This window comes from Notamacropus eugenii, chromosome 5 (genome assembly GCF_028372415.1).
Source record: "Notamacropus eugenii isolate mMacEug1 chromosome 5, mMacEug1.pri_v2, whole genome shotgun sequence".
NCBI lineage: Eukaryota > Metazoa > Chordata > Mammalia > Diprotodontia > Macropodidae > Notamacropus > Notamacropus eugenii.
Window position 1 is genome coordinate 18016682 of NC_092876.1, and position 18097 is coordinate 18034778.

The following is an 18097-nucleotide window of genomic DNA, read 5'->3' on the forward strand; positions in this document are numbered from 1 at the left end:
TCTCCATCTCTTGCTGCCTCCCTGTCCTGAGCCCCTTTGATGTTTCTTCTCTCCCAGCCCTCCCAGCATGGAGCAGGAGAAAGCACTTCAGCACTCAGAGCTTCGATTGCACCATCTGGAAAATGACAGACTCCCCATCCCCCAGTGTTGTCAGGAAGTTTTACAAAAGTGAGTGCTCATATCCCGGTTCTGTTCAATCCTTGCCACTCCCATCCTCCTGAGTCTGCCACCAGGAGGCTGAATCTTGGGGTAAGTTGAGGCTGGCTACAGAAACAGGATTGCTTTAAGAGGACTTGGGGCTGGACAAAGAAGATTTGAATGGAGGAAGTTGGTGAAAAAGAAGGAAGTGTGTCTGCCAGCTGGGAAGGATTTGAGGATGGAGATGTCAGCCCCAAGGCCCCTCTCCCAACCACACCCTTAGAGGGGAACTCCAGTTGGGGGAAGGAGGGAGGGCTAGAGAGGGCCTGATGGCCTGGGGCTCTCTTTCTCTCATCAGAGCCCAGGAGTCACTGCCAGGGAGAGGAGGTGAGCTGGAGGGTCCCCTGGCTCTGGTACCCCTGAGGAATATTGGGAAACTGGACCCTGGTGAGGCTTGGGGAATGGGACATTGGAGTCGGTCCCTGAGGGGCGGTGGCTGGTAGGTGAACATGCTGGAGCAGTTGTGGGAGTCTCTGAGGGGCCCTGGAAGCCAGATACCTGGGCCCCTAAAAGAAACAGAGTTGGGAGGGTTTCAGAGGCAGCCTGAAACCACTGAGCAAGACCTGCCTTCCCAGAGGATCTCTGCCTTTGCTGGAAGCCCCCACCCCCACCCCCCCAGCTTCTGGAGAGGTACCACCCACCCCACATTAGGAGGACTGCTTAGGAAGGTGTCCCTTTGATTGTGCCTCAATTCTACCAGTTTCAATATTTGGGGTGTCAGGACTCCGCAGTCCTGCTGAGAAGGGGAGCCATAGATGGAGAGTCAGGTCTGCTGCCCAGCTCTTTGTGGCCTTGCGCCATATCTTCCTGTTTGGATCATATTTTCCTTTTCTAGAAAGGAAAGTGGGGGATGAGATGATCTCCTGGCATTTGCCAACTCTACTTCTATGGTTATGGACCCCAAGAACGGATGGGGGAACTGGACCCTGAAGGAGGCTGAAGGTTCTTTAACCCAGTCCTTAGGTTCTCTGCCCTCCTGAATGGATTCCTGGACTTTGTCCCCCTCTTCCTTGGCCCCACCCAGGCCCAGTTGCCCCAACTTTACTGGAGGTGGGGGTTGGTCTTTGGATGTTCACCCTTAGACACCGGAAGAGAATCAGTAGCCCTGGGGAAGGAGCAGGGTTGGGTCCCCAGGACAACTTGGAACACTAAAAGATCAAGGAAAGGCAGTATGGGAGAAAGGGCCCATAGATCCTGAGAAAGAGGAAAGGGGTGTAGAGATGGCTGAGGGGTGCTGAGTGGGGGAGTGCTGAGGGGGCTGTGACTCTGGATCCCGAAATGGAGGCAGCATGGGGAGGTTGAAAGGGAGGTGGGAAGGGACTAGGCAGGGTCAGTCTGCCCTGGGCTGGGCTAGCTGCCTGTCTCAAGTCTCTGGGAAGAGCCTGCCCTAGCTAGGGTTCCCTTTCTTTGTGTGGGGTACTCTCCACAAAACTGGGGGGTCCCATCTGGGCTAAACTGAGCAGGACCCCAGCCCCTCCCCCCCTCCCAAGGAAGGAGAGCAGTGTCAATCTGCTTTCCTCTCCTCCCTGCCCCACCCTCATCCCTCTCCAGCCCCAATCCCCTGCACCTGGGCTACCCTGGGCTGCTCCTGGGCAGACGCTGCTCTCTGCTGGTGGTCCCTTCTGATCAGTGCCTCTTTCTTTGCTCCTTCCCCACAGGCGGCCCCCTGGTGATGTGGGGCTACCTGGCCCTGCTCCCAATCTTCCTGGCGGTGTGGGCTATGGTTGGAGTCTGGACAATGTGAGTCACCTGGAGGGGACGGCTGGGTCCTTGGGGAGGAGGGAGAAAATGGAGGCTCAGATCTTCGAGCTTCTGAATGGATAGAGGCCAGAGCTCTAAATCCTGGTCCCTGAGTGGCAATGGGGCCTGAGATGCCCGATGGGTCACAACCCTTAGAAGCCTTCAGGGATGGATGGGGACAAGGCAGGAACTCCTGGGGAGGGAGAGGCCTGGCCCCAGAGGACTAGGCCCTTCTCTCTCCCCCCTCCAGCTTTGCTTTGGCAGTATCCAACAAGTCTGTGAATCTCACAGATGGCTTTCCTTATATCAGGTATGGGGAAGCAGAAAAAGAACGACTCTGCTGAGGGGGGGAGGGGTGTCAGTAGGGGACAGTCCTTGTGACCTCTCCTCTCTTTTCCCATCTCTAGTCTCTGTGGGTCTTTCCCTCCTCAGAGCTGTATATTCGGCCAGCTTCTGAATGTTGGGGCCATCCTGGGTAAGTGGCCTGTCCTGCCTTGCCCCCAGCTCCTCCTCTCCCTCACTGGGAGCCAAGGATTTGATCTGCTCCCCAGCCCGGGGTTTTTGTGGGCCATTCCCTGACCTCCTCAGTGGCCCAGGGATCCTAGCTCTGGGCTATACCCCTCTGGGGTCCATGGGTCTTGTGTTCCCAAGGCCCTGGGCCCCTGGACCCACACGCTCCCCTTCTTTCCCCTCCCAAGTGGCTTGGATCTGCATCCTGAGATACCTCCAGCTCCGGGAATGGGGGGTCCCTAAGTTTTCCAATCAGCTGTGCCTGGGGATGGGGTTCCTCTGTGCCTTGGGGGCCTCCATTGTGGGCAACTTCCAGGTGAGATGCCACAGCTAGGGTCCTTAGATCATCCATTTGAACAGTCCCTGGCAGTACAAACTTCTGAGATGGGATCCTAGGCCCAATGTCCCTCAGTGTAGCTCAGGAGTCAGAGTCCCAGTGTGGCTGAAAGGAAGACAGGGGCTCCTTTCTGAGGTGGGAGGAAAGTTAAAAGAAACTTGCAGGGCCTTTTCACCAGAAGGGGTTACTGAGGTCAGAAAAGGAAAGGGACACACTTAAGGTCTCAGAGCAAGTACAACGGGGGAGTGCTTGAATATCTCAAAGGCCCCCAGTCACCTGGGTCTTTGTCCCCTCTCAATAGAGTTGGACAAGAAGTGATAATTAGTCCAAGGCTCTCATTTTCCAGAGGATATTAGGGCCACCCCAGGACTGAGCCTTGGCAGAATAGTCAATTCCTGAGTCACTGGCTGGGTTCAACGATGTCATAGACCATGGAATGTCAAAGCTTCCTGAGCATTTGGTCATCTTTTGGTCCCCCTTTCCTCATTTTCCAAGAGGCCCAGAGAGGGCAAGAAGAGAATTCCCCAGGTCACTCCCCTAGGAAGAGCCAGAGCCAGGCTCAAACCCAAGTCTGCTTTGGAGTTTTCCCTTAAGTCCTCCACTACAAGCCAGGCTTCAATGTGGCTAGCCCATCCCTCCCTCTGCCCTGACCTCTGACCTGCCAGCTCCTTCCCTCCTCCCCCCTCCCAGCAAACAAATGAGCTCTCCACACATCTGTTTGGGTCCTTCCTGGCCTTCGTGGTGGGGGTAGCCTACTTCTGGACCCAGCTGGTTCTGCTGCATCTGACCAAGCCCCAGACCCAGCCAGGTGCCCCCTGGATTGAGCCCCTTCGTCTGCTCCTCTGTGCGGCCTGCACCATCCTCATGGTGACTAGTATCCTAAGCACAACGATGGGCCTTGGCAAGGGGGGGGGGGTTGGGGGGGTAGGGTGAGGAGAGGGATGCCTGAGGCCAGACCCTGGCAGCCAGAGTGACTAAGGCTTGGGGCCTCTGCTGTGCCACAGACTAGGGAGCAATCCCTGGGCATGAGCGATGCCAAGAGGGAGACCCAGGGAAGGTGAGGGTCACATCGCTGTCACTGTCACACAGCTCCCTTAAAGAGTGAGGCCTGGTGCCTTCTGGTTCAGGAAAAACCTCAGATCCCATGAAGAGGAAACCGGGTCTGGCTCAGGCTAGAGCTGTCTGCATGTGGGTTTGAGACCCCTGGTTCCAGATCTCTCCTTTTCCTACCATCCCACACACTGACTCCATCTTGTCAGTCTTTACAGACCCAGGGGTTACATGGTGAATCTGGGGGAGGGGCAGCAGCTGGACACCCCAGCCCAGGCAGGGTGGGCAGGGGTCAGCCCCACATCTGCCCATGATCCTTGACCTGGGAACCCAGTGGTGGTGCTGCACCTGTGGCCCCTGCGGTCTGCAGCAGCCATGTGCGAGTGGTCCGTTGCCATGATTCTGTTTGCCCTTTTCGGCCTCTTGGCTGTGGACTTTTCCGAGCTGAGTGGCTTTGTCATAAGTCTGCAGAGTAGACCCACCTCCTGCCCCCAGAGTACTGCCCACCTGTCCTCTCTCTAGCCCTCCTCCTCTACCACAGTCTCTTGAAATGCCCCTCTCCCTTTGTTTGACCTTAGCTCCTCCTTTGACTCCAAGCTGGCTGTGGTCTGGGCCCTCATATCGCTGACCTCTGACCCAAGCCTGGGCCAGAGATGCCCAGTAGCAGCAAAACATGGGCTCTCTATCCTCTCCTAGGCAGGGGCTTGTAACCTCTGACCCTGGCCACAGCTGGATGGGACATATCTGGAGCGAGCCACCAGAGGCTTCACACTTGGCCCTCGACCCCCTCCCCCATACTCTCATGCTCCCCTGGCTCAGGGGAAGGGAGGAGTGTTGGCGTGGCTATAAGGAGAGCCCAGGGGAAAGAGCCCTGGGGTCCTCAGGGGCCTCTCCATTCACTCTTCAGGCCCTGGGAGACAACGGTACTCAGAGTCTGAGGAACACGTCAAGAGACAGGACACAGAAGGCGCGAAAATTGAATTTTTCATTTCGCGAGAGCAAATCCGTACAGAGCGCAGGGAGGAGACAGAGGAGGAGAGACAAGGAGGGGGGGCTGGGGAAACAGAGACGAGGGCCCCCCAGCCCCCGCCCCACTGGCTAATCCACCCACATCCCCTCCCCTCCCCCTCCCCATAGATAAATAAATTAATTAATCATAAATAAAATAGAAATGGTTCCCCACCCCACCCCCAGCCCAGTCACCCCTTCCCGGTGAGGGTCACTGAGCCCCGGGGCCCCCACCCCATGCCCTGGCCGTATTTACAGCTTCACAGTTGTGGGGGTTGATGGGGAGGTGGGGAGGATGGGGGATCTGTGACCCCCAAGGGGGAGGGAATGGGGGCGGGGACCAGGATGTAGGAGGGAAAGGGGGATGGAGATCAGGGCTGGGGACTCCCACTGGCCGCCAGCAGCTTCCTGTCCTTGGGGGGTGGCCCACGCCGAGGGGAACCACCCAGTTCAGGGGGCTCAGACCGGCCTGGTGGGGGCTGCAGCCCTCGGGGAGGAGTGCTGGCAGGGGACCTTGGCTGGGCTCCATTCTTTTCATCTGCCGTCACATTGATGGAAAGAGAGAAGATGACAGTGAGGTGGGCCTCCTGCACCAAAGGGGATCTCTTCTAGGACATTTGCTACAACAGATGGGGGGCCAGGAAGCTTCTAAGAAGAGGTACAGGGTGGAATAGGGTCCAGTGGACTCTACGGGCCAGGCTTGCTGGGATAGCAGGCCACATTTCCCCTCAGAGTTCTGTTTCCTGTGGCCCCAGGGTGCTGAGGAAGCTGAACAGTGGGATATTCCCATGGGATGGAAGTGCCCAGCCTGTAAGCTCTTGGAGGGCAGGGAATGTTTTTTGATTTATCTCTGTCACCAGAGCTCAGCAGTGTGGAGACTTAATAAACTTTGATTGAATCAGGATGCTGCTCCCCAGCAGTGAGACCTAAGCATTCCTGGAAGTCTGACTCCAGAGCAGGGATGGCGAGGCTGGACCTGGCTGACCGGCAGGCCCTCCCTCAAGGGGCTGCTGGTTGCTAAGGGGCTGTCATTGTCATTGCCTCGCAACAGTTTCTAGGGAGTTCTGGTCCTCCCAAGAGGTGCTGCCCTGGTAAAACCTCAGTTGTTAAGACTGCTTAGCAAGTCTCTGGAGATACCTGATTGGACCTTGGTTGTTAAGGAGGTGATATTGCTTAGCAACTGTCTCTAGGGAGACTTCCCCAGGACCCCAGCCCCTTTGAAACCTACCCCCTTGAGCAACAGGTCCTAATGTATCTGGGAAGGTTGGCTACACCACCTGCCCTTGCTCTCCCACATCTAGGCCTTGGGGGCCATGTGGTAGGAAAGGATGGTGTCTGGAAGGTTCTGCCTGCCAGGGCCAGAACACAGCAGGGGAGGGGGAGGGAGGGGGGACACTGGCTCACTTCCTCTGCCTTGCCTCGACACCAAGGGCCAACCCCTGATGCCCAAGGATATGCTGCTGCCATATTCTCTCCACCTCCCTCCAGAGCCTCAGCCTGGGGCTCCAATCACCTGAGCCCCCTCACCTGCCAGAGCTTGCACCGATGGCTGATCGTGGGTGCTCAGGAGCTGAGCCTGGATCGTCTCTACCACACGTTTGAACCTACGGCTGGGACCTACGATGGAAGACAGAGGCCATGAGTATGAGCCAAGCTGAGTGAGGTGTGGCCTCTTCCCACAAGTCTGCCCAGGTTGGGCTGCCTGGCAGCCTGAACAAGGGAATGTCTCCATCACCCCCAGGTCTGCCACAGCCACCGAGGATGGTACAAGGAAAAGCCACCACAAGCCTGCAAGGGCCCCACAGACCCCAAGGTACCCACCGGCAATGAGTGTAAAGGTGACTGAGTAGACCCCACTGCCATCCCGCTCCCGCCGCCTGGGAGGGGGGTCAGGGCCCTCAGATGAGCAGATGTCAACTTGGAAGCGGACAGGTTTCTGGAAGACGGAAGGGCCTCCGCTGGTCTTATATTCGGCCCGGAAGCTAGTCTGGGACAGCACACTGTGGCTCAGGCTGGGGATCTAAATTGGGAGGCAGGGAGGAAGCATTGGTTAAGCACCCAACATTGGGGAGGATGATCCTGTGGAGCTAGTGTGCACTGCCCACCAGGCTCTCCTGTAGGCCTAGCAGCCCACAGACTCTGCAGTCACGGCCAAGGCCAGCAAGGAAGACGCATTAGAGGTTGGAGTGCTTCCCATTCTTGGGGCTCTAGCCACCCTGCTATGTGTTGCAAGAACTCAGTGCTTCACCACCCCCAGGTAGGGCCCGGGGCATTGGTCATTGGAGGCTCTGCTCCCACCTCCCTGTCAGCCTCTACCACCCTATGGCTATTTCTAGCCCTGCAAACCCCAACCATCCCAAAGCAGAAATGCATTCTGGGACCCCAGGGGTGAAGGAACTCAGCTACCTATGGCCCCAACAGTCCCCAGGACAACTCAATGGGAAGGGCTCCATGAGGACTTTGTTGTTCAGTGGTATCCTCCCTGTGACCCCATTTTGGGATGGAATGGTTTGCCATTTCTTTCTCCAGCTCATTTGACAGATGAGGAAACTGAGGCCAATGGGGTGAGGTGGCTTGCCCAGGGTCACCCAGCTAGTCAGATGTGAGCTCAGACGGAGGAGACTTCCTGACTCTAGGATGCACACTATCACCCCACCTAGCCACCACTCAAGGGCCCCATTTGTCTCAGTATCTTTCACTCCATAGCCCTCCCCTACCATTTTTTTTGTTTTGAAAGGTAATTTTCTACTTGAAACCTAGAGCTCCCATTAGTCTATGGGCCAGGCACTCAGATAGTGAGAAGACAGGTGGCCACTACCAACCCTCCCCCACCTATCCCCCAGCCTGGAGCATGGGATGAGGGAGACTTCTTAGGGGGCAAGGGGTTGCTCACTAACAAATTTTCTTAGATGTGTGGGAGGAGAGGGAGAAGCTCCAAACCCAATTTATGGTCCTATGGCATGTTGGGGTGGGGGGAAAAGAGGAACCATATTCTTTAGGCTCAGATTTCTTACAGTTTAACCAGGGGACCATCCCCTTCCCCTGGCTGGAGGCCCAGAGTTCAAATCCCATCTCTGACACTTATCATCTCACTTCGCTTCCCTCAGTTTCCTCATCTGTAAAATGGGGCAGTTGGTCTAGCTGGCCTCTGAGCGTGACATTGGATACCCACCATCCCCAGGAGACAGATAGATGGAAAGAGACGTGAGGGAGAGAGGAGCTGCCCACCACCCGCGCCTGTGACTGCGCACCGACAAGAAGGCGTGGACAATGTCAGCCTTAATGCTGCTCAGTGCCTTGTTCTTGAGCACCAGGAATATCTGCTCATCCTTGTCCAGGGAGATGAAATTTCCAAACCAGGAACGCTTTGCCAGCCTTGGGGCAGGGGAGGGAGAAAGGGAGAAGGCTTAGGGATCCTTGAGTTCAGCCAGCCCATTCCACAGATGGGAAAGAATGAGGGTCAGAGAGGAGCAGGGTCCTGATTAGGGCCACCCACGGTATAGAATTGTGGGATTTAGAACTGCAGAGGAGAGCTAAGAGATTAAGTCCAAGGTCTTCATTTGGCAAGAGGAAAAGTGGGATCCAGAGAGAGAGGCAGGCTTTTGTAAGTTTGGTAGGCCCAGAGTGGGGAGCCAGGCCTGTCATCTCTGACTGCCTGAAAGATTAACTAATCACTGATTCAGGGGCAGAGCCAGTGAGAACTTCAGAGGCTACTGAGTGCAACCCTCTCATTTACAGAGGGGAAACTGAGGCCCAGAGGTGGAAGAAGCCCTGCTCCAAGTCACCCAGCAAGCTTAGGATCTTCTAGACCAACCCCCTTATCTTACAGAGGGGTAAGCTGAGACACACCCCTCTCCCCAAGCGGGCAGTGGTTCTTCCAAGGGCAAGTCCAGGCCAAAGTCTTGGGCCCCACAGTATGACTGCCCCACCTCCCTTCCAACATCAGAACATGACTCACTCTGGGGATGACTCTGGTGTCAAGCTGGACATCTCCTCTGCTGTAGGGACTGGAGAGAGAGACAGACAGACAGACAGACAGAGACAGAGAGACAGAGAGAGAGAACAGACAGAGGGAGGGAGGGAGAAGAGGGGGGGAAGAGAGAGACACATACAGAGAAAGACAGGGAGAGAGAGGGGTACAGCTCAGTCCAGGGCCCTGTGTCCTGGGGACCAGTCTCCTGGCTCCCAGCTAGCTCCACCTTAGGGATCCCCAGGCTACATACCCTGCATCTTGCGCCGGTGGAATCGAGGGGAGCCAAGGAAACTGTTACGGATAGAGTTGAGGCGACTCCTCCAAGCAGCACCACCCACACCCCCACCAGCCCCAGGACTAGGAGGTGGGGTGGCACCCGGTGTGCCAGTGGGGCTGGCCCGCGGGGAGCAGGGCGGGGGTGTTGCAGCCCCTGGAGATGTGCGCGGAGATCCAGGTAGGGGTGTGGAGCGAGCACTGGGAGGTGGCGGCTGCTCTCCCGTGCCCCCTCCCCGGGGACCCCGAGATGGCAGCGTCTGCGTCTTGGGTGTTGGCGATGGGCAGCTTCCAGCCCGGGCCTCCTCCCCAGGACTGGCCCCAGGCTCCGGGGAGAAGGAAAAGACTGGGCTCTGCCAGGAAGGGAGAGAGAAGGCTGGTAGAGGCATTTATTACACACTTCTTCTGGGCCAGAAACTGGTCTGAGGGCTGGGGACAGCAATCACAACCCAGCAGGCATTCTGAGTGCCAGAAGGATTCTGGGATTTGTAGTTACATGGTTGCACCTTCTCTAGGGGAGCCTGGAAACCCACCCCCACCTTACTTCAATGGGGGCCCCAGCAAAAAACAAGAAGGGCCCTGTCCAGAGTGGCCCATTCCAGCCCCAGCAAGGGGTCCCCCGGCCTCACCCTGGGGCTACTCAGTGGACTGGAGGAGAGTCCGGTGGAGGCACCGCTGACGCTTCTGGATCTGTATTTCAGGGAGGAACGGGGAAAGAGCAGGAGCAAGGGGGTCAGGGAAGGGAACTGGGGAAGGGTGCTTAGAGATCGAGGGTGATAAGAGAACATCCAAGCCAGTCTTCCCATTCCTAGCCCAGGAAGCCAGAAGGGAGAAGAGTGAAGGCCAAGCTGTGGGGACAGGGAGGGGGCTGAGGGTAGGCCCCACCTCTGGCTGTGCTGGGCCATCTCCAGGGCTCTCCGGGTGGGCACAGGAGAGCCTCCGCCCCCACTGCCCGCATCAGTGATGCTCAGGACCTCCATGGATTTGCGCTCAGGCCTCCTCTTGCCATGACGGCTCAGCATGGGTGAATCCACCCGCTTTCTTGGAGGGTCTGCAAGGGAAGCAGGGAGAGCAGCCTAGCCCTGATGGGTTCTTGTTTCTCCTTGTCCCTTGCGGATGCCTAGAGATATTAACCCACTAAGGATCAGGGAACTGATGCCTGCCCCCTCACCAGCATCATTCCTTGGCGGTAGGTCTTCATCCTCACAACTCGGGTATCTCTCTTTGCGGTCCAAAAGCAGGTAGTAGATCATCTTTTCCTGGTTCTCCCTGAGGCCGGGGAGAGAAGTTAGGACCAGGGGAATCCTGCACCAGGCCCTGGCAGGTCTCCAGGGCCCCTCCTGAGTCTCTGCTCCTTAGTCCTTTATCTTGACACTATCTCAGTATCTGACTCAGCAACCTCCCTGTCTCCCCTGTTCTCTCCACCTCTGCCTTCCCTTCTTTCCTAGAGTTCTCTGTCTTTCTCAGTTTATTTTAATCTCAAACTCTGTAGCTCAGTCTCTGGCTTTGCTCTCTGCTGCCTCCTCCTGGCCCTTTGGTCTCTGGCTCTGCTCTCTGCTGCCTCCTCCTGGCCCTGCTCTTGGTCTCTGGGTCCTGGCTCTGCTCTCTGCTGCCTCCTCCTGGCCCTTTGGTCTCTGGCTCTGCTCTCTGCTGCCTCCTCCTGGCCCTGCTCTTGGTCTCTGGGTCCTGGCTCTGCTCTCTGCTGCCTCCTCCTGGCCCTTTGGTCTCTGGCTCTGCTCTCTGCTGCCTCCTCCTGGCCCTGCTCTTGGTCTCTGGGTCCTGGCTCTGCTCTCTGCTGCCTCCTCCTGGCCCTTTGGTCTCTGGCTCTGCTCTCTGCTGCCTCCTCCTGGCCCTGCTCTTGGTCTCTGGGTCCTGGCTCTGCTCTCTGCTGCCTCCTCCTGGCCCTGCTCTTGGTCTCTGGGTCCTGGCTCTGCTCTCTGCTGCCTCCTCCTGGCCCTTTGGTCTCTGGCTCTGCTCTCTGCTGCCTCCTCCTGGCCCTGCTCTTGGTCTCTGGGTCCTGGCTCTGCTCTCTGCTGCCTCCTCCTGGCCCTTTGGTCTCTGGCTCTGCTCTCTGCTGCCTCCTCCTGGCCCTGCTCTTGGTCTCTGGGTCCTGGCTCTGCTCTCTGCTGCCTCCTCCTGGCCCTTTGGTCTCTGGCTCTGCTCTCTGCTGCCTCCTCCTGGCCCTGCTCTTGGTCTCTGGGTCCTGGCTCTGCTCTCTGCTGCCTCCTCCTGGCCCTTGCCCGGCTCTGCAGGCAACATCCTCTCAGTCACTCTCTCGCTTCTCCCAGGGAACCCAGAAGAACTCCCCGGGAGTTCACGCCTCCCCGCTTGCCCTTTGTCTCCCTCAGGGGCCCAGAGCTTCAGGCAGCCACCACTGCAACCGAGCCCCCTTCCCTCGTGCAGGTGTGACCCAGCCCAGGACGCGCACGAGGCGGGGGAATGGGGCTCACTCCTCGCTGCGCAGCTCCCGGTGCAGACGGTCCAGGTCCCGGAAGCAGCCCAGGGATGCCATGCTCTCCAGAACGTCGGGGTCCAGCTCCCCGCCCGACGGCAGGCTCCGCATGGCCACTCGACGCCCGGGGACCGGCTCCAGTCTGGGCTCGGGCTCTGGCTTCCCTCCCCTGCAAAGGCGGATTGGGGGAGGGTTCAGGGCTCCTCCCTCGCAGCCCCCCACCCCATCTCGCCGGGCTGGGGGGTCCCGCTGCCCCTCCCCTACCGCCCCTTACTCCCTTACTCACAGGTACCAGGGGTGTTTCTGAATCTGCTCCAGCTGCGGAGGAAGGGGGGGGGGTGAGAGAGAAGCTGATGAGTGAGTGGTATGGGGAAGGGACTCATCCTCAGTAACGCGCTCCCCCATTCACCAGGGGTGCAAGCAGGGTGCCCTTTGTCGCCCCCTGGCGTTGGTCTCCTGAGCTGCCAGTGGCAGCCCTGTTCTCGCGGCGCCCCCTGGCGGTCGCAAAGGGTGGCTGCAGGCACGCCCAGCTCAGGCTGGGAAGAGCCCGGCCCGAGGTCAGGCCATGCGCAGTCCGCCCCGAGCCTCCCCGCCCCAGCTCACTTACACTGAGCCTCTTCTCCGGCTCCACCTCGATCATGCCCCTCAGCAGGCTCTGGCAGTCTGGGGGGATGAAGTGGGGCATGTGGAACACGCCCCTTTTCACCTTTTCCAGCAGCTGCCGGAGGTTGTCGTCGTCGAAGGGCAGCGCCCCCTGGAGGAGGGCAGAGTCATTTTTAGGGGTGGGGAGGGGGTCTTAATTCCAACCACCTTCTCCTGCCCCCAGCCTGGACTGCAGGAACGGTCAGCTTATTGCAGAAATGCTTTGGGGGCCACCTGGTCCAGGACCTTCCCTTTACAGCTAAGCCTCTGGCCCAAAGTCCTGGTCCTGGAGGACCTGAGACCTATGCAAGGTCATGAGCTGCTCAGCTCTGAGCCAGCAATCAGTGGACCAGCCCTAGAGTGGTGGTGGAGCCAGATGAAGGGGTCAGAAGTCTCTGAGTCAGCCCTCAGGGAGGAAGTGGACAGAAGGCTCTGACTCTTGTCACCCCCTAGTTCCCCATCAGCAACCCTGGCCTTAGCTCTTCTCTCCATGCAGATGACCCCCATGCCTGGTCACTCTCCTGAGCTCGGGCTCCCAGCTCTCCACCATCCTCCTGGACATTTCCATTGGATGCCGCCTAGGGACCCCAACCTCAACACACCCAAGATGGAACGCCTGGCCATCTGCCTTGACCTCACCCCCTTGGCCTGCCCTCTTTTTGTTGAGGGCACTGCCATCCTCCTAGCCAGCCTGCTTCACATCCTAAGAGTCTTTATTCTTTCTCACCCTCTGTGTTCTATTAGATGCCCAGTCTTGGCCATTTTCTTTCCACATCCATCTCCTATGGGTGCACGCATCTAACTCTCCTAGTTCAAGCTCTTGTTGTCTTGCCCCTGAACTACTAAGTCTTCCAATTGGCCTCCCTACCTCCAGGGCCTCTGCTCTCCAATCCAGCCACCAAGCAGCTGCCAAAGCAATCTCCCTAAGGCACACATTTGACTATCTCATTCCCCTGCTCAAAACTCAGAAGTTACCTGTCATTCTCCTGAGACCACATTCCAACTCCTCACCCCAGCATGACCTTCTATCATTCTGTCGCCAAATTCCATTTTGAGCTTTCTTTCACAGTACCATGTCCATGCACTCTATGTTCCAGTCAAAAAGGACTGAGTCCTTAATCTCATCTCCTGCCTCCAAATATTTGAACAAACCAATCCCATGCCAGCAATGTATCCTGTCCTCATTTCCACCTTTAAGAAACCTCATCTTGACTAGACCTAGGTTTCAGCTCTGCCTCTGCCACTTACAGCCTATGGGACCCTGGGCAGGTCACTTCACTTCTATAGGCCTCAGTTTCCACATCTTTGAAATGGGGGTGGGTTTGGACATAATGAACTCTAAAGGCCATTCCAACTCCAAATCTTTGCTCCCAGGATCTTGGGGGTCTTTTCTATGCTTTTTTTGGAAGGTTTTCCTGAGATGCTACCTCTTCCTTGAAGTCTCCCTATCAGTTATTCCCAGGCATTAGCGTTTACTCTCCCCCTCAAATTAGCTGAGAACCACATATCTGCTGCTTGCTGACTCTGGCTCTGCCTCCACATAATCCACTAAACACTTATCAAGCAGCCACTATGGGCAGCCCATTTTACATACAGGCAAAAATGAAGGGATCCTTACCCTCAGACAGCTTACACTCTAATATTTCACAATTACATATATATTATACACACACATGGACATGCACACACACAAATCTTCCTAATAGAGTCCCTTGAGGACAAATACCCTCTAATTTTTGTCTCATATCCTCAGGACCTAGAAGGGTAGCAAAGGATTAAAAACATTTTGCCGAATTTAGACCCAGTAAAGCAAAGGGACTTGACCAAGGTTACATAGTAGAGGAATGACCATCAGATCTTAGAATTTCAAGGTGGAAGAGGTAGACTTGGGACATCACCTAGACCAGTCTTCATGATAATACTGTTTGTATAGGACTTCAAGTTTTGCGTAATGTTTTACAGAAATGATCTCATTTGATCCTCACAACAACCCTGGGAGGTAGGTACTATCATTATCCCCATTTGACAGATGAGGAAACTGAGGCAAGGGGTGGTTAAGTGACTTGCCTAGGGCCACACAGCTGGGAAAAGTCTCAGACAAGATTTGAATTTCTGAACCCTTGCCCAGTGTTCGTTCGCTCTACCACTCATGGACTTTTTTGTGTCATGGATTCAATGAGATAATATTTGTAAAATGTTTAGCAAGCAACTGGCACATGGTAAGGGTTTAATAAATCCTTGTTTTCTTCCTCCCTTTCCTTTAGCAATTTGGTGAAGCCTGTGCACCCTGTCTCAGAAAAAAGTTTTTATATGTACAAAATAAAATATACACAGGATTACAAAGGAGACCAATTATGTTGACATACAGTTATCAAAATATATATTTTTAGAAACAAGTTTCTGGACTTTCAGAAATATATCCACAGACCATATGAGGAAGAGAAAACAGGCCCTGAGGAGGTGAGCCACATAGAAACAGAACCAGGATTCCAACCCAGGGCCCTGACCTCTTCTTCTCTCTCTGCTTTATATCTCCCTCCCCTTTCTTTCTTAATCAGTTCTTACCACCAGGAGTGCAAAGAGAATAACACCACAGCTCCACATGTCAGCCCTCCGACCATCATATTTCTCCCCCTGGGAAGGAGAGAGGTGTTTCCCTCATTCTGAGTCTCCCTCCTCCCTGGCCCTCCTCCCTCTCTAGATCCCCAGTTCTTTCCACACACTCACCTTGATCACTTCTGGGCATGCGTAATGGGGAGACCTGAGGGGGAGAGAGCATGACTCTCACCAGCCCTAGGCCTCCCCTTCCTCCCGCCCTTGGGACTGAGGCAGCATGTCCCCTGGACCACACTCACCCACAGCTTGTCTCCAAGAGGCTGTCTCCCACCTGCAAGGAGGCCATGCCAAAGTCTGCGATCCGAATATTGTTCTCCTCGTCCAGGAGCAGGTTCTCCGGCTTCAGGTCCCTGTGGCTGAGGCCAGCACAGGGGGGCTGTGAGGACTTCACTCCTGGGCAGGGTCACCCCCAGCTTCTTGAAGACTCAGGCGTCGGAGCCCCCAGCCCCTCTCTACCCACTCAGGGACACAGGCATCTAGGCTCCCAGCCCTCTCACCAGATGGAGTAGCTGTGGCAAAAGTCCAGGGCAGACACTATTTGGCGGAAGAACTTCCGGGCTTCTTTGGGGGTGAGCCGCCCCTTCTTTACCAGATAATCAAAGAGCTCACCCCCTGACACATGTTCCAGAACCAAGTACCTGGGAAGAGAAGGGGGAGGGAGGGATGGATGGCAGGAGGGAGGGAGGGAGGAAGGGATGCTACCACTGTTAGCGTGAAGGGGAGGATGGGATGTTGGCTTCACCCCCTGGGTTGTCCCCATTCCTCATCTGCCTTCTCCCTTACTTAATGAAAACTATGAGTTCCCTAGCTTCTGAGGAACAAAGGTTCCGATACACATGTGCCAATCTCCTATCAGTCCTTTGGTGATAAAGATTCTAATTCATATGAGGGTCTGGGGTACAAAGGTTCTAATTCCCATTAGCCTCTAGAGCATAAACATTCCAATTCTCATCAATCCTTGGAGCATAAATTTCCAATCTCCCATCAGCCCCTGGGGCATAAAGATTCTATTTCTCTGGGATATAAAAGTTCTATATAGCCTTTAGTGGGGTGGAACTCTGGCACCCCCAGTCTCTGGGACAACTGTACTCTCTCTGTCTACATCTGCTTCCATTCCTTAGAGCAAGAAATAGAGGTGTTGGGGTGTGTGTGTGTGTGTGTGTGTTGGGGGAAGGTAAAACCTACATTGAGAATTACAATTTCCCATCATTCTCTGGGGTCATGGGTGCTTAATAGACTAAAAAAACCCACCCTAGGGGCTTCTGGGAGTTGGAGGCAGCCTGCCTGTGGGAAGAGAGAAACTGGAGGGCAACCTTTAGGCAACACCTTTTCCCTCTCTGGACCTGAGTTTCCTCAGTTGTAAAAGGGGAAAGGGGAGTGGATTCCATGATCTCTAAGGCATGTTCCAACTCTGGCATCCTGTGATTCTATGCTCTATCTTGGGGGGGGGGGGGTCAGGTTCCCCTCCCCCCTGCTGTCCAGCTGCTCCCTGGGTTGCCCTCAGGGACCAGGACAAAGGCCCATTCTCTGGGGTCTGAACATCTGGGCCCTCCTCTCACAGTGAGGAAGGGAGTGCAGACCTTCAGAGGTCAGCCCCAGCCTCTGTGGGCCCCATCCTGGAGATCACCTGGACTTGGTCATCCAGGATCAGCCTCAGGGCTCTGTTTGGGGAAGGGTTGTGGGATGGTATGCCCAGTCTCCAGAAGGTTCTGCTCTGCCCCTTTGTGGGAGAGCATTCTGCCTTCTTCAACTGAGATGGGAGTGGGCAGGGACTGGGAGGGGAGGGGAGAGGAGGGTCAGGGGCTGTCTATAAATACCTACAAATATTTCTTGTTCTCGTAGACATCGTGGAGTTTGAGGACGTGGGGGTGCTCGATGAGCTTGAGGATGGCGATCTCCCGTTCCACCTTTGGGGGGCACAGGTGGGGGTTTGGAGGTCACCCCGAGCTCCCCAGCCCCAGAGTTCACCCCGCCCCAGCCCCTGGCCCCCTCACCTTCATCAGCACCGATTCGGACAGTTTCTCCCGGTTCACAATCTTGATGGCTACCTTCTGGCCAGTGATGCAGTGGACACCCAATTTGACCAGGCCTGCAGGAAGGATGAGACCCAGTGAGGCGAGTGAAGAGTAGGAGATTCATCCACCCAGACCTTCTCAGCCTTGCCAGGTCCTGTCTCCCACACCTCCCCTTCCCCAGACCATCACTTCCTAGATATATTTATCCCAGCCCTAAAAGAATTCTGGAACCAAAAGGCGTCTCAGAGGCCATCTACACCAACTCACACCTACATGGATCTCCTCTGTGTTGGTTAACTTTGCTGAACTTTCTTTCCTTTGTAATCTGTTACAAGGGACGGCTCAGTAGGGAGGAGAGGGGAAGAGAGATATGTTGGGGAAATGAAGACAGTGAAGAAACAAAGCATATAAATGGTTTGGTTTGGTTTTTTCAGAATCCATGGGAAGTAGCTGAAGATATTCAAGAGAGGGGGGTCAGGGACTCCACAGTCTCCCAAAGCATAGCCCTCCATTTTGGGACAGCCCAGTTGTTAGACTTTTTTTTCTCACTGACATCAATCATCCTCATCATAATGCTTGTTTCTATACAACTTTAAGGTTTACAAAGAGTTTTACAAATATTATCTCTCTTGGTATTCACAATTAACCTGGGAGGTGCTTCTTACAGTTGGGGAAACTGAGGCAGACAGCGGCTACATGACTTGTCCAAGGCCACACAACTAATAAATGTCTGAGACTAGATTTGAACTCAGGGTTTCCTGACTGAGCGAGGTACCAGCAGCAGCATCAAGGCTAAATTTGTATCCTCACCTGACTTTGGTCTGGTTACTCTAGTTGAGGCTGGGCAGAGAAGAGGTAATCCCTCCTAGCATAGTGCCTAGCACATAGTAGGTACTTCATAGATGTTTATTACCTGCCTGCCTTCTTCAGAGCTTGGTGTTTACAATCCCTTCTGGCTCTAAATGTAGGATTCTATGATCTGAAAGCTAATGAACGGCTCCCTCTTATCTTCTCTTGTCTGGGCTGAGCACGGTCAGCTCCTTCATCAGATAGATTCCAGGTACTTTACCATGGTACTTGCCCTCATCCCGATGCCCTCCAGTTTATCTCTGTCCTTCCTAATACGTGGCTCCCAGGGCTGAATGCAACACTCATTGTGTGGTCAGGGCAGGGGACAGAGAGACCGTCAAACCCTCCCTCCCCCTTTCTGGGCACTCTGCCTTTTTTTCATGTGACTCAAGCTTGCACTGGCCCCTTTGACCCATCTCACCTGGGGGATGGGT

At 55.5% G+C, this 18097-nt stretch overlaps 2 protein-coding genes across 10 annotated transcripts in view; one reads left to right on the plus strand and one right to left on the minus strand.

Moving 5' to 3' along the window:
- The first annotated feature begins 183 nt into the window (after window positions 1–183).
- TMEM150B (transmembrane protein 150B) lies at window positions 184–5001 on the plus strand. 6 transcript variants are annotated; one of them, XM_072607688.1, is made up of 8 exons: window positions 184–249; window positions 497–525; window positions 1857–1938; window positions 2189–2248; window positions 2346–2413; window positions 2637–2764; window positions 3476–3659; window positions 4170–4701. In XM_072607688.1, exons 3-8 carry the CDS (start codon window positions 1871–1873, stop codon window positions 4355–4357), a joined length of 696 nt encoding a protein of 231 aa, XP_072463789.1. In that variant the 5' UTR covers window positions 184–249; window positions 497–525; window positions 1857–1870; the 3' UTR covers window positions 4358–4701. The 6 variants fall into 6 exon arrangements, with proteins under 6 accessions (XP_072463789.1, XP_072463788.1, XP_072463785.1 ...); XM_072607687.1 differs by lacking the exon at window positions 184–249 and adding an exon at window positions 4743–5001 and having other exon boundaries at window positions 264–585; window positions 4170–4221; XM_072607684.1 differs by lacking the exon at window positions 184–249 and having other exon boundaries at window positions 270–585.
- BRSK1 (BR serine/threonine kinase 1) overlaps window positions 4803–18097 on the minus strand; it is a 26954-nt gene continuing 13659 nt past the window's right edge. For 3 of the 4 annotated variants that reach the window (XM_072607670.1, XM_072607669.1, XM_072607668.1), the window contains 18 exons: window positions 16794–16888; window positions 16621–16706; window positions 15297–15437; window positions 15039–15155; window positions 14911–14944; window positions 14749–14817; window positions 12149–12295; window positions 11828–11859; window positions 11540–11710; window positions 10261–10358; window positions 9975–10140; window positions 9719–9779; window positions 9067–9442; window positions 8802–8850; window positions 8095–8218; window positions 6665–6863; window positions 6371–6460; window positions 4803–5381 (listed from right to left, as the gene is read on the minus strand). In XM_072607670.1, coding sequence (XP_072463771.1) covers window positions 5215–5381; window positions 6371–6460; window positions 6665–6863; window positions 8095–8218; window positions 8802–8850; window positions 9067–9442; window positions 9719–9779; window positions 9975–10140; window positions 10261–10358; window positions 11540–11710; window positions 11828–11859; window positions 12149–12295; window positions 14749–14817; window positions 14911–14944; window positions 15039–15155; window positions 15297–15437; window positions 16621–16706; window positions 16794–16799 — 2133 coding nt within the window. In that variant the 5' untranslated portion in view covers window positions 16800–16888 and the 3' untranslated portion in view covers window positions 4803–5214. Of the gene's footprint in view, window positions 5382–6370; window positions 6461–6664; window positions 6864–8094; window positions 8219–8801; window positions 8851–9066; window positions 9443–9718; window positions 9780–9974; window positions 10141–10260; window positions 10359–11539; window positions 11711–11827; window positions 11860–12148; window positions 12296–14748; window positions 14818–14910; window positions 14945–15038; window positions 15156–15296; window positions 15438–16616; window positions 16707–16793; window positions 16889–18097 lie in introns of all 4 variants that reach the window. The other variant, XM_072607671.1, reaches the window with a different exon arrangement.

Excerpts from the sequence above, each read along its gene's own strand:
- TMEM150B (XM_072607684.1), top strand. The coding sequence starts at position 468 with ATGGCCTGGGGCTCTCTTTCTCTCATCAGAGCCCAGGAGTCACTGCCA. Across the intron at positions 586-1,856 it reads TATTGGGAAACTGGACCCTG|GCGGCCCCCTGGTGATGTGG; the intron begins GTGAGGCTTGGG and ends CCTTCCCCACAG. Across the intron at positions 1,939-2,188 it reads ATGGTTGGAGTCTGGACAAT|CTTTGCTTTGGCAGTATCCA; the intron begins GTGAGTCACCTG and ends TCCCCCCTCCAG.